Source organism: Pan troglodytes, chromosome 23, assembly GCF_028858775.2.
Source record: "Pan troglodytes isolate AG18354 chromosome 23, NHGRI_mPanTro3-v2.0_pri, whole genome shotgun sequence".
NCBI classification, from domain to species: Eukaryota; Metazoa; Chordata; class Mammalia; order Primates; family Hominidae; genus Pan; species Pan troglodytes.
In genome coordinates, this window is record NC_086016.1 from 43,205,165 (window position 1) to 43,219,315 (window position 14,151).

At 50.4% G+C, this 14,151-nt stretch overlaps 1 protein-coding gene and 1 long non-coding RNA gene across 8 annotated transcripts in view; one reads left to right on the forward strand and one right to left on the reverse strand.

Moving 5' to 3' along the window:
• L3MBTL2 (L3MBTL histone methyl-lysine binding protein 2) overlaps positions 1-14,151 on the forward strand; it is a 29,747-nt gene that overhangs the window by 6,942 nt on the left and 8,654 nt on the right. For 3 of the 7 annotated variants that reach the window (XM_054675539.2, XM_054675540.2, XM_054675541.2), the window contains 7 exons: positions 1,315-1,552; positions 5,509-5,642; positions 7,671-7,794; positions 8,655-8,734; positions 10,952-11,069; positions 12,274-12,408; positions 12,740-12,828. In XM_054675539.2, the coding sequence (XP_054531514.1) occupies positions 1,315-1,552; positions 5,509-5,642; positions 7,671-7,794; positions 8,655-8,734; positions 10,952-11,069; positions 12,274-12,408; positions 12,740-12,828 (918 nt within the window). The remainder of the gene's footprint in view (positions 1-1,314; positions 1,553-5,508; positions 5,643-7,670; positions 7,795-8,654; positions 8,735-10,951; positions 11,070-12,273; positions 12,409-12,739; positions 12,829-14,151) is intronic. The other 4 variants (XR_008541697.2, XM_009438480.4, XM_054675542.2 and 1 more) reach the window with 2 other exon arrangements.
• Positions 1,483-8,660, reverse strand: LOC134809695 (uncharacterized). The gene is made up of 3 exons (XR_010156027.1): positions 8,564-8,660; positions 5,246-6,319; positions 1,483-1,570 (listed from the first exon to the last, which is right to left on the reverse strand). It is a non-coding gene; the product is annotated as an uncharacterized LOC134809695 (long non-coding RNA).

The following is a 14,151-nucleotide window of genomic DNA, read 5'->3' on the forward strand; positions in this document are numbered from 1 at the left end:
AATCCACCTGCCTCAGCCTCCCAAAGTGCTGGGATTACAGATGTGAACCACCGTACCCAGGCTCTTCACACGTTTTCTGTTACATGCTGGGTAGATTCATATACATTATCTCATTTGCATCTCACGAGTCAAATATTTTTATTTTATAGATGAGAAAGTTGAAGCCCACAGAAGTTAAATGACTTGCCCAAGGCCCTATAGCTAGTTAGGATCAGAGCTGAATCTAGCGCTGTAGTACACACCAAGATGCCATAGTTATCTGTGTGTCATCTGCCTCTCCGATCCTCTTTGGAGCAGTCTAGGTCCCAAATTAACTTTTCTGTGACTTAAATTGTTTCTGAGTTGAGATCATTTTGATGTATATTGAACGGGGAAGAATTTTTGTTTTTCTTTTTGAGACAGCATCTCACTCCGTCACCAGGCTGGAGTGCAGTGGCGCGATCTTAGCTCGCTGCAACCTCCACCTCCCGGGTTCAAGCAATTCTCTGCCTCAGCTTCCCAAGTACCTGGGATTACAGGCACCCGCCACCACACCCAGCCAATTTTTGTATTTTTAGTAGAGACGGGGTTTCACCATCTTGGCCAGGTTGGTCTTGAACTCCTGACCTCGTGATCCACCCACCTTGGCCTCGGAAAGTGCTGGGATTACAGGTGTGGGCCACTGTGCCTGGCTAAGAATTAATTTCTAATATATCTTCTACCCCAGAAAGTCTTTGTGAAGTACCTTAGGATATTTCACTTTTTTTTTTTTTTTTTTGAGATAGCGTCTTGCTCTGTCATGCAGACTGGAGTGCAGTGGCACGATCTTGGCCCACTACAACCTTTGCCTCTCTGCCCCAGCCTCCCAAGTAGCTGGACTACAGGTGCCCGCCACCACGCCTGGCTAACTTTTTCTTGTATTTTTTTGTAGAGACAGGGTTTCACCCTCTTGGCCAGGCTGGTCTCGAACTCCTGACCTCAGGTGATCTGCCAGCCTCGGCCTCCCAAAGTGCTAGGATTACAGGCATGAGCCACCGCACCTGGCCCACATTGTTATACAGTATTCTATTTGAACCATGTTAAAATATCATCATTTGTAAATCCACAGAGGAGCCTGGTGAATTCCTAACACATATTTTCTGTCTTGTTAAGCTGTTGAATTGCATCATGGTGGAGAAATGTGTAAATAGGAGTAATGATCTTGGTGTTTGTAAAAGGGGTATTTGAAAGGTTCCCGAAAGTGTGAGGGGGCTGATAGCAGATCTGCAGCTTCTCCCCCCGTGCACTAAAGCCAATCATAATTCTTTCTACCTGGTTTGTGTCATCCTCCATTAGGAGACCCCATCTTCAGAGCCAATGGAGGAAGAGGAAGATGACGACTTGGAGCTGTTTGGTGGCTATGATAGTTTCCGGAGTTATAACAGCAGTGTGGGCAGTGACAGCAGCTCCTATCTGGAGGAGTCAAGTGAAGCAGAAAATGAGGATCGGGAAGCAGGGGAACTGCCGACCTCCCCGCTGCATTTGCTCAGCCCTGGGACTCCTCGCTCCTTGGATGGCAGTGGTTCTGAGCCAGGTGCCTTCAGAGTGTCCCCTGAGGATGGAGAGGAGATAGAAGATTATAGAGGAAGAGGGGGGTGGATATAGGCTATATGGGCAGAGCCATCCAGATGTAAAAGGCTATTAACTCTGATTTCTAAGGGATCAGATGTGTAAGGACCTGTAAGGGAGACAGAAGCACCCCAAGTAGCCACTGTGTTAACTTCCTTTGCTGAAGTCTAATTTCTTTTTTTTTTTTTTTTTTGAGACTTGAGTGTCGCCCTGTTGCCCAGGACGGAGTACAGTGGCATGATCTTGGCTCACTGCAACTTCCACCTCCTGAGTTCAAGTGATTCTCGTGCCTCAGCCTTCCGAGTAGCTGGGACTACAGGCACCCACCACCACACCCAGCTAACTTTTGTATTTGTTTGTTTGTTTGTTTGTTTGAGACGGAGTCTCGCTCTGTTGCCTAGGCTGGAGTGCAGTGGCGTGATCTCCGCTCACTGCAAGCTCTGCCTCCCAGGTTCACACCATTCTCCTGCCTCAGCCTCCTGAGTAGCTGGGACTACAGGCGCCCACCATGACGCCCGGCTAATTTTTTGTATTTTTAGGAGAGACAGGGTTTCACCACGTTAGCCAGGATGGTCTCGATCTCCTGACCTCGTGATCCACCCGCCTCGGCCTCCCAAAGTGCTGGGATTACAGGCGTGTGCCACCGCGCCAGCCTAACTTTTGTATTTTTAGTAGAGGCGGGGTTTCACCATGTCGGCCAGGCTGGTCTCAAACTCCTGAACTCAGGTGATCCACCCACCTCGGCTTCCCAAAGTGCTGGGATTACAGGAGTGAGCCACTGTGCCCGGCCCTAGTCTAATTTCAAATTGTGACTTCACTCATTCTTTCATATAACTAATGTGTATTCAGCACAGATTAGATGCCACTGAGTAGCATGGTGCTGCTTTTTTGTATAAGTATACCATGGATTTCCAACGTGGATGTTGAGAAGATAGGAAACCTAAAGTGTTTTGGTTACTTTCTGAGAAGGGACAAATAACTTGTGGTTTGGAAGTCAGGGTGGGAGTGGGGAGGTAATACACGATAAAGTGACCCTGGGTAGGAGGACTGGGTTGGGGGCGGGCAGATGAGAATCCCTATGGATCATCTGGAAGCCAGTTGACTTTGGAAATGTGATCCCTGGACAGCTGCTGAACCCCTGTGTCAGGGCCTCCCATGTGTGGGCTGCCTGTGAAGAGAGGCAGGCTGGATAGTCTGTGAGGACACTGCCATCCTTTAGATCCCAAACTTTTTTTGTTTTATTTTGAGGCAGGGTCTCACTCTGTCACCCTGGCTGCAGTGCAGTGGTGTGAAAATGGCTCACTGCAGCCTCGACCTCCTGGGCTCAGGCAATCCTTCCACCTCAGCCTCCTGAGTAGCTGAGACTACAGGTGCACGCCACCATGCCTGGCTAATTTTTGTATTTTTTTTTGTAGAGACAGGGGTTTTGCCATGTTACCCAGGCTGGTCTTGAACTCCCAAGCTCAAGTGATCCCCCACCTCAGCCTCCCAAAGTGCTAGGATTACAGGCATGAGCCACCGCACCCAGCCCCAAACTCGTTAGAAGAGTAATCTAATACTCTTTGCAGTTGAATCTTATTTCCTTTCTTTTTTTTTTTTTTTTTTTTTTTTTTGGAGACGGAGTCTTGCTCTGTCACCCAGGCTGGAATGCAGTGACATGATCTTGGCTCACTGCAAGTTCCGCCTCCCAGGTTCAAGCCATTCTCCTGCCTCAGCCTCCCCAGCAGCTGGGACTACAGGTGCCTGCCACCACACCCGGCTAATTTTTTTTGTATTTTTAGTAGAGACGGGGTTTCACCATATTAGCCAGGATGGTCTCGATCTCCTGACCTTGTGATCTGCCCTCCTCGGCCTCCAAAAATGCTGGGATTACAGGCGTGAGCCACCGCACCCGGCCTTTTTTTTTTTTTTTTTTTTTTGAAACAGAGTCTCGCTGTGTCACCCAGGCTGGAGCGCAGTGGCACGATCTTGGCTCACTGCAAGCTCCGCCTCCCGGGTTCACGCCATTCTCCTGCCTCAGCCTCCCAAGTAGCTGGGACTACAGGCGCCCTCCGCCATGCCCGGCTAATTTTTTGTATTTTTTAGTAGAGACGGGGTTTCACCGTGTTAGCCAGGATGGTCTCGATCTCCTGACTACGTGATCCGCCCGCCTCAGCCTCCCAAAGTGCTGGGATTGCAGGCGTGAGCCACCGCGCCCGGCCTTACTTCCTTTCTATTTATATTGTCTTCTTTTCATCCCTTGCCTTTTATCTTTCTCCCTTCTATCCTCTTCCAGCCCTTCTCTTAGAATCTTAGGATTTAGAACTAGAAGGAACCATTAGAGACCACTTAGACCAGGGGTTCTGCACATTAGAATCATCTAGGGGAGCTTTTAACAAACTACAGGTACCAGTATCCCGTCACAGACCAATTCATTAGAATTTTAGGTTCAGGCTTTTTTTTTTTTTTTTTTGAGACAGCGTTTCACTCTTGTTGCCCAGGCTGGAGTGCAGTGGCGCTATCTCAGCTCACTGCAACCTCCGCCTCCCAGGTTGAAGGGATTCTCCTGCCCCAGCCTCCCGAGTAGCTGGGATTATAGACGCCCACCACCGCGCCCGGCCATCTCAGGCATTTTTAAAAGCTCCCCAGGTGGGTCTAATAGTGAAGTCACGGGCCAGGCGTGGTGGCTCACGCCTGTAATCCCAGCACTTTGGGAGGCCAAGGCGGGAGGATCACAAGGTCAGGAGTTCAAGACCAGCCTGCTCAACATGGCGAAACCCCGTCTCTACTAAAGATACAAAAAATTAGCCAGGCGTGGTGGCACATGCCTGTAGTCCCAGCTACTCAAGAGGCTGAGGCAGGAGAATCCCTTGAACCCGGGAGTCGAAGGTTGCAATGAGCCAAGATGGCACCACTGCACTCCAGCCTGGGCAACAAGAGCAAAACTCCATCTCAAAAAAAAAAAAGTGAAGTCACAATTAAAACACTGATCTAGCTGGGCGCATTGGCTCACGCCTGTAATCCCAACACTTTGGGAGGCCGACGCGGCGGATCACAAGGTCAGGAGATTGAGACCATCCTGGCTAACATGGTGAAACCCCGTCTCTACTAAAAACACAAAAAAATTAGCTGGGTGTGGTGGCGGTGCCTGTAGTCCCAGCTACTCGGGAGGCTGATGCAGGAGAATGGCGTGAACCCGGGAGGCAGAGCTTGCAGTGAGCCAAGATTGCGCCAGTGTACTACTCCAGGCTGGGCGACAGAGCAAGGCTCCGTCTCAAAAATAAATAAATAAAACACTGATCTAGGTCAGTCCCTTTACTATATAGATGAGAAAATAGAGCCACAGAGGTTAAGTGACTTTGGCACTTTTTCTTCCTATAAATTTTTTCGCTTTTTTTTGAGACAGTGTCTTACTTTGTTGCCCAGGCTAGAGGTACAGTGGTGCAGTCATGGCTCACTGCAGCCTCAGCCTCCTGGGCGCAAGCAGTTTCCCCCCGCCAAATCACACCTGGCCTTTTTTTTTTGGCAACAAGGTCTTGCTATGTTGCCCAGGATGGTCTCAAATTCTTGCCCTCAAGCAATCCTCCCTCCTTGGCCTCCCAAACTGCTGGGATTACAGACAGGAGCTACCATGCCTAGTTTCTTCTCACTTTCCTCTGACAAACTTTTCAACACTCACCTGTTCCCCCAGTCGTCCTCATGGATTTCCATCAGCCCCTCTGTTGACATCTGTAGCCAAGGGAGGCCAAGCAGCAGCACTTCATTCAGGTAGATTCAGGATATACACACCAGTGCCTCCCATTCCTCCTCTTATTCCATTAGCCTTTGTGGGGGCAGGGGCTCACCTGGTTAATGCAGTGCCCCAGGTTTTGAAGGGCCCATCACTTTGTTTGCTTTGAGGTGGCCATATTGGGTGAGTCATGTGCTAAGTTCTCTTCCCAGCTGTCTGTGAGATGTGTGGTATCGTGGGTACAAGGGAAGCCTTCTTCTCCAAGACCAAGAGGTTCTGCAGCGTCTCCTGCTCCAGGAGCTACTCCTCCAACTCCAAGAAAGCCAGTATCTTGGCTAGATTACAGGTGAGAGGCAGTCACTTGGATCCTTCCCGGTGCCTTTGGTGCTGAGACAGGAACCACCAAGTGACTGAAGGCCAGGGCCAGGAAAGTTTGAAAAGGTCCTTGCTTGTGGCCAGCTGGTATTTATTATGTTCTCAAACTTCAGAGGACAGAAAAATCCATTTGTGGAGCTTTTTAAATTATAGGTTCCTGAAGCTACCCTCCATTACCTACCGTCATCCCCCAGAGTCTGGTGTATTCAGTACATTTTAAACAAGAACTATGGGGGAGTCTGACACCCTTGGTCTTCACCCCACACTTTTATAAATCCTTTCAAAGGAAGTTGGGAAACAGGCCCAAGGTTCACCAGCCATGGTGGCTTCAGGAAGACCATGCCTCGTCGGACTCCATGTCACAGGCAGCTACCTAGAAAGTCTTGCCAATTTTCTAAATTACTGATATTTATAGAATCTTTAGAGATGGAAAGATTCTTGGATGTGGTGTTGAACCCACACATTTATTGATAAGTATACTGAGGTCCAAGGGGGTAGAATGACATACCTAGTGTGGCTCTGTAGGAGGAGAATGGCGGAATTGAGGCTGGAACCTCATCTCAGGGGCCTCATCTTACCTTGTTTCCCAGTAGCTGGGACCAGCATCCGCAACACTGCTTCCCAAATTTGCCTGCATGTTGGGATCACCTGGAAAGTTTAAAAATTATTGATGCTGGTCGGGCACGGTGGCTCACACCTGTAATCCCAGCACTTTGGGAGACCGAGGCGGGCGGATCACGAGGTCAGGAGATCGAGACCATCCCAGCCAACATGATGAAACCCCGTCTCTATTAAAAATACAAAAATTAGCCAGGCGTGGTGTTGTACGCCTGTAGTCCCAGTTACTCGGGAGGCTGAGGCAGGAGAATCGCTTGAACTTGGGAGGTGGAGGTTGCAGTGAGCCGAGATCGTGCCACTGCACTCCAGCCTGGGGGGAAAAAATTATGTAAAATATATTGATGCTTGGGTCCTACTCCGAAAGGTTCTGATTTAACTGGGATGGCGTGTAGCCTGGACAGAGATTGGAAGAGCTCCCAGGTGATCCTAATGTGCAGCGAAGTTTGAGCACCACCGATGTTTATTAGAAATTGCTGTGTCCCAGATCCTTCTGCTTACTGCTTCATACACTGTCGCCTTTGTGAGACAATTACCATTGTTTCCCCATTTCGTAGATTTTACTCAAGGCACGGAAAGATCCCTCTCTTCCGAGAGCTAAGAATAATATTGGTAATATTAATAGCTATGGTTTGGGAGTACTTGCTAAGGGCTTGACATTCTCAGTCCAATTAACGATCTTAAAAAATTTGATTTTTAAAAAAATTCCTTTTTATAAAGGCTCAGAAATTTTAGTAACTTACTTAAAGGTATACAACTAAAAACTGTAGAACTGGGATTTGCCCCGTAGGTTTGTTTGGGACTTAAACCCAGATTTCTGCTTCACTGATCTCTTTAGTAAATTCCTGGCCTTCCTGTTCAGTACTTAAGTTACAAAATACAGACCAGATCAGTGGCCATTCCCTTTGGAAAGGGAGGACCCCCTTTGAGTACCTGATGAAAGCCGTGGGTCCTCTCCCGAACATTCGCCTATGTGGACCCTCTCCTGAACATTCGCATATGTACAGAAGGTTGCCTCCCAGTTCATGAGCGTTTCTGGGCCCCTGTGAGGCCCATTCTTTGCTTTGGATCTATCAGTAGCGACACTGGAGGAAGGAGATGACTGAGACTTGAATCTGGGAGGACAGAAAGGTTTAAAAGATAGAACATGGGTCTCTCCCTGCTCTGCAGCACTGCCTAGCACCCCCTAGCACCTCCGACGCTTCCCCACAACCACCCCCTGAGCTAAGGATTGTTATTGTCATCACTGTTTCACACATGAAGAAACTGAAGCCCAAAAGAGGTTAAGTCACTGGCCCAAGCCCAGGACTTCAACTTGGCAGCCCAAATCCAGACTCATGATCCCAGCCACCAGGCTACACATAGCCTCTGTCCTCCTCTCCAGGGAAAACCACCGACCAAAAAAGCCAAAGTCCTGCACAAGGCTGCCTGGTCTGCCAAAATTGGAGCCTTCCTCCACTCTCAAGGGACAGGACAGCTGGCAGATGGGACACCAACAGGACAAGACGGTAAGATAGCCGAGGGCCCTGCTTAGGAAGCTGCCGTGGCTGGGGAGGAGACTGGGTTTGGAGTGGCCTTTCCTAGGAATGAAGACTGGGCAAACCGGCCAGGTAGAAAGTGCTCTAAGTCAGGGTCACCGCGGATTGCATCTTCCTCACCTGTTGGGTATTGTGGAAATTACCCAGAAAAATCCCTTCAAACACCCTTAAATTACCAGGACTCCTACCCATGATAATTCAAAAGCCAAGAATTGGCTGTTTTTGTTTCTCTTTGCTTTTATCCCTGTGGTTTCTGTTTCCCTGGGGCAACGAAGGCCCAGATATGGTTTGAAGGCAGGTTTGGAGAGGGGTGGTGGGATAAGGAAAGGAGCCTCTCTCTGAGTGTGTAGCAATTGCTAAGCAAGTTAAATGTATGCATAAAGCAACTCTGCTATCATTGTTCTGAGTTTCTAACTGAAATTGAGCTCAGCAGGCCGGAGCTCAGTTGGAGGGGCCCTGGTGTGTGCGCACCCCCTCCCCCACATTTAGATTGGGTGTGGCCAATCAGGTTGAGGGCGGAGGGAGGAATTTAAGCCCAGGGATATTTCAGTTTTCCCCTTTGGGGGAAGAAGGGCGAGAAATTTCCCTTTGAATGTTCCTGTACTCCTGAGAGTCTTGCCACCTTTCAATTCAGTCCTCAACAGTGGTCCCTCATGGCCACTGGTGGAGCAGGTATGGGAATGAAGGAGGGTGTCGTGGGCAGCGCTGTGAGAGGGGCTGCTGGGGGTGAGGGACCTACCTCTGCAGGTCCCACAGGGCCCTTGGGGTCCAGGCTCCTGGAGTGGCTGCTGCGCAGGCTCCTAGTCTGACTCGTCCTCTGTGCTCTGCAGCTCTGGTCTTGGGCTTCGACTGGGGGAAGTTCCTGAAGGATCACAGTTACAAGGCTGCTCCCGTCAGCTGTTTCAAGCACGTGAGTGCCCTGGAGCTGAGGGAGGGAGGCCGGGGAGCCGGGCATGGAGCTGCTCCTCCACCTGCTTCACCAGGGCGGCTTCAGGCTGGACAGTGACAGTGGGGAGGTCTGGGCAGGAGACGGATGGCGTTACCACTCGCTCCGTTTCATGTTTATGTCAAAAAAATCCTCCTACAAACACTTCTATCACCTGCTTGGCTTCACTCCCAGTCTGAAGCCCTTCAGTTTATTTACATAATAGAACTTGGTGCTAGCTGATGTCGAAGGGTCTTTGCAGTCTGAAACCCTTCTCTCCTTTCTCCCCCATTTGCAGCATTTTCCCATGGAAAGCAGGGTGCTTCTGTAGCTGGCCTGGGCCCCGTGGGCCCCGAGAGGCAGATGTGGATGCTCCTGGAGCCACTTCTGTAAAAGGCTCCTCGATGCGGATCATGTAAAAGCCAGAACGAAGGGCAAGGCCCTTAGGGGCGGGGCTTGAGCGCAAGAACCGAATATCCAGCAGCTGTGACGTGTGGAGCCTGCAGGCCGGGAGAGCAGAGCCCACAACAGCACTCTTGTTTTGTCTTCACACCACGTCCCTAAGCTCCGGGAAATCCAGGAGGAGGCCTCTTTAGTCTTGAGGAAGTAGGGAGTCTTTTACCCAGAGTAAGCCACTTCCTCTCCTCCTTTCAGAACTGCCACTGAACTCTGGGGAGTGCCCTGAACAATGACAGCTGCTTCTTGACTCAGCTAACTCACTCCTCTCGTCTCTGAATGGTTAATGAAGGTGCACCTCCTTCCTGCTGGAGGGGGAGCCTCTTTTTTGCCCTGAATTCTCTAATAGTTTCAGCATTTTCATTTCCAGGGAGTTGCATCATACTTGTGTCTAACACATATAATCCAATTTGCTTTGTAAAAAGCCTGCCCCTGGGTGCCTGGGCTAGCGCAACTGTGTCCGGGTTCTGTGATGAACTAAACTCAAGTGACCAGGGAGATGGAATGGGATACCTCAACTGGCTGAAGCCAGGGCTGAGAATAAAAAAGGTGAATTTGGCCAGGCGCAGTGGCTTACCCCTGGAATCCCAGCACTTTGGGAGGCCGAGGCGGGTGGATCACCTGAGGTGAGGAGTTCGAGACCAGCCTGGCCAACATGGTGAAACCCCATCTCTACTAAAAATACAAAAATTAGCTGGAAGTGGTGGCGGGCACCTGTAATCCCAGCTACTTGGGAGGCCGAGACAGGAGAATCCCTTGAACCTGAGAGGCAGAGGTTGTAATGAGCTGAGATTGCGCCACTGCACTCCAGCCTGGGTGACGGAGCAAGACTCTAAAAAAAAGTGATTCTCCCAAAGGAGAATCAAAAGTACCATTGGCAGGAAAGTGAGGATTAGGTACTGGGAAGGCAACTGAAACAGTCCAGTGCTGTCCTGGGGCACTTTATTTTATTTTATTTATTTTTTCGATATGGGAGTTTCACTCTTGTTGCCCAGAGCTGGAGTGCAATGGCACTATCTCGGCTCACAGCAGCCTCCCCCTCCCAGGTTCAAGCGATTCTCCTGCCTCAGCCTCCGGAGTAGCTGGGATTACAGGCATGTGCCACCACCACGCCCGGCTAATTTTGTATTTTTAGTAGAGACAGGGATTCTCCATGTTGGTCAGACTGGTCTCGAACTCCCAGCCTCAGGTGATCCGCCCGTCTCGGCCTCCCAAAGTGCTGGGATTACAGGCGTGAGCCACCATGCCTGGCCCCCTGGAGCATTTCAGTAGGAGGGGAGGTAGAGAGTAAACTTGCAGGTGGATGGCTGTGTGTAAACGAGGGGGTCATAATGCCCACAGCCCAGGTTTGCATGATGATTGAAGGAAAGTATATTTGTGCTAATATCAGCGCCCTGCCATTGCTCGGGCTGGCACAGGGACGAAGGGATCGAGGCTCACCAAGGCATCATGTGCCCAAAATGATACAGTAAGAAACCAGTCCTATAAAGATTTTAGGACTCGGTTCTGTCTGACTCTGGGTCTCTAGCCATCACCCTGCATCCCACCACCTCTACCTCTACTCCCGGCTTAGCTCTTCAAGGACAGGAGACCTCATCTCTTTATCTCTAGTGGCTGGTTCTGCACACAGTGGGTGATGTGAAAAGTTGAGGTGCAAACGAGGACTTGACTGAGGCCGTGAGGCAGTCTGTCTCCCCTGCTAGCACAGTTAGCTCACTCTCTCGGTACACTCTCATCGCCACACAGGTCCCACTCTATGACCAGTGGGAGGATGTGATGAAAGGGATGAAGGTGGAGGTGCTCAACAGTGATGCTGTGCTCCCCAGCCGGGTGTACTGGATCGCCTCTGTCATCCAGACAGCAGGTGAGTGTTTGGCCAGCGCAGGGCCAGGGATGTGTCTGCAGAGTGACATCTCTAGATGGGTGAACAGTGTTGTAGGCAGGAGTTGGCTTCATAAAACAAAAATCCCACCCACTGGAACTTTTGCCCCACTTCTAAGGATTCTTTTACTGGAGAAGGGAACACAGAGCTTGGCAGGCTTGGAAACCCCAAATTTTTTTGTTTGTTTTTGTTATTTTGTTTTTTTTAGATGGTGTCTTGCTCTGTCACCCAGGCTGGAGTACGGTGGCACGATCTCGGCTCACTGCAACCTCCGCCTCCTGGGTTCAAGCGATTCTCCTGCCTCAGCCTCCCGAATAGCTGGGACTACAGGCCACCTGGCCACCACACACGGCTAATGTTTGTATTTTTAGTAGAGACGGGGTTTCACTATCTTGGCCAGGCTGGTCTCAAACTCCTGACCTCAGGTGATCCTCTGCATGCCAAAGTGCTGGGATTACAGGCGTGAGCCACCGTGCCTGGCTGGAAACCCCAATTTTTAAAGTTTGTTCCAGGGCCAGGTTTCGTGGCTCACACCTCTAATCCCAGCACTTTGGAGGCAGAGGCGGGAGGATTGTTTGAGCTCAGGAGTTCGAGACCAGACGGGGCAACATAGTGAGATACTGTCTCTACAAAAAATGAAAAAATTTCAAAAGTAAAATTCATTCCAAGGATGATCAGGTTATAGAGAATTAACTCTCAGCACCATTCCATAATGCTTTCCGAACTAGGAGCATGAATTTGTTTGGCTAGGACTGTTGTGGACAACAGGAATCCACTTGCCTGGAAGTATAGGTGCCAGAAGTCCAGCTTAGGCTAGAGAAAAGAGAAGGCTTAAGAACATACCTTCCCCAAGCTAGGCCCGGTGGCTCACGCCTGTAATCCCAGCACTTTGGGAGGCCGAGGAGGGCAGATCACGAGGTCGGGAGATCGAGACCATCCTGGCTAACACGGTGAAACCCCGTCTCTATTTAAAATACAAAAAAAAATCAGCCGGGCGTGGTGGCGGGCGCCTGTAGTTCCAGCTACTCGGGAGGTGGAGCTTGCAGTGAGCTGAGATGGCGCCACTGCACTCCAGCCTGGGCGACAGAGCAAGACTTCGTTTCAGAAAAAAAAAAAAAAAAAAACAGAAAGAACATACCTTCCCCAGCTCACCCTCCCTCACAGGTGCCCTTTCCTTTCCTTTCAGGGTATCGGGTGCTGCTTCGGTACGAAGGCTTTGAAAATGACGCCAGCCATGACTTCTGGTGCAACCTGGGAACAGTGGATGTCCACCCCATTGGCTGGTGTGCCATCAACAGCAAGATCCTAGTGCCCCCACGGAGTGAGTTGATGAGAACATTTCCTCTCTTGTTCCCGTAGGGCCCCTGGTAGAGGGAGAGTCCTCTGCTTGTGTTAGGTAGAATGGGAGTCCTCTGTCTTGTTAGAACAGAATCCACTTGCCCCCTGGCTTCCTGCCCTCCCCATCCCAGAGGCCCGGGGGCAGATCCACGTGTGGAATCTGATGTTCTCAGATGAAGTCATTGCTGGCCTGAAGAGGCAGCTATTTTCAGTCCCCACTGCTGAGGGGTCCCCACTCTGGGTCGGCGCTAGCGCCCCTGTCGGTGGAGGTGTTGTCAGTCTGTGTAACCAGGATTCTGCTGGTGCCTCCACAGCCATCCATGCCAAGTTCACCGACTGGAAGGGCTACCTCATGAAACGGCTGGTGGGCTCCAGGACGCTTCCCGTGGATTTCCACATCAAGGTCGGCAGTGAGCCCTTAACTAATGTCCCTCCTTCTGCTCTTCCATTTTTCTGCATCCTGCATGCCACTCACTGGAGCATGTTACCTAAGACCCCTTGCCTGATGATCTTCAGCAGCTCCACATTTTGCAAGGCTGGAGACAAATGCTGCTGCTACGTGGTTGCCATCTGCCTTCCTAGCCTGGCGTCGGCCACTGCCCCACCCAGACTCTGCTCCTACTGCTCCAGTCATGCTGCTTTGTCTGCCTTTTGCTCTTCCGGAACCTTACCTTTGCTCATAGAATTTTTCAGAAGTGTTCACTCAATAGATTTTATTAACATACTTTTTTGTTTTTTGGGAGACGGAGTCTCGCTCTGTCCCCCAGGCTGGAGTGCAGTGGCGCGATCTCGGCTCCCTGCAAGCTCTGCCTCCTGGGTTCACGCCATTCTCCTGCCTCAGCCTCCCAAGTAGCTGGGACTACAGGCACCCACCACCACGCCCAGCTCATTTTTTTGTATTTTTAGTGAGATGGAGTTTCACCGTGGTAGCCAGGATGGTCTCAATCTCCTGACCTCGTGATCCATCTGCCTCGGCCTCCCAAAGTGCTGGGATTACAGGCATGAGCCACCGCGCCCAGCCTTTTTTTTCTTTTTGAGACAGAGTCTCGCTCTGTTGCCCAGGCTGGAGTGCAGTGGCATAATCTTGGCTCATTGCAACCTCTGCTTCCTGGGTTCAAGCAATTCTTCTGCCTCAGCCTCCCGAGTAGCTGGGATTACAGGTGCGCACACACCACCATACTTGGCTAATTTTTGTATTTTTAGTAGAGATGGGGTTTCACCATATTGGCCAGGCTGGTCTCGAACTCCTGACCTCAAGTGATCCACCTGCCTCGGCCTCCCAAAGTGCTGGGATTATAGGCATGAGCCACCATGCCCAGCCTTACATACTTGTTTACAAGGCACTGTGGGAATACAAAGAATACAGACCCTGCCATCCAGAAATCTCTAGTCTGGCAGAGGAAACAAAAGCCATGCACACAAGTAATTGTAATATAGCCTCGGTTCTGAGCCAGGGATGTGCCTGGCACAGCACAGGGTAAGGCCCGGCCTGGGGCGCCTCTGGGCTGTCTGATTCTGTCTGGTGTAGGACTCCTGTGTGGCACAGAATCATCTGTGTGGCATTTAATTTTAAGAAATGATTTAGTAAAAATTAAAAAGTCACATATATACATGGTAAAAGTGACTCATACCTGTCTCAGTGTCTCAGCACTTTGGGAGGCCAAGGCAAGAGGATCACTTGAGGCCAGGAGTCTGAAACCAGCTTGGGCAACACTGTGAGACTTCA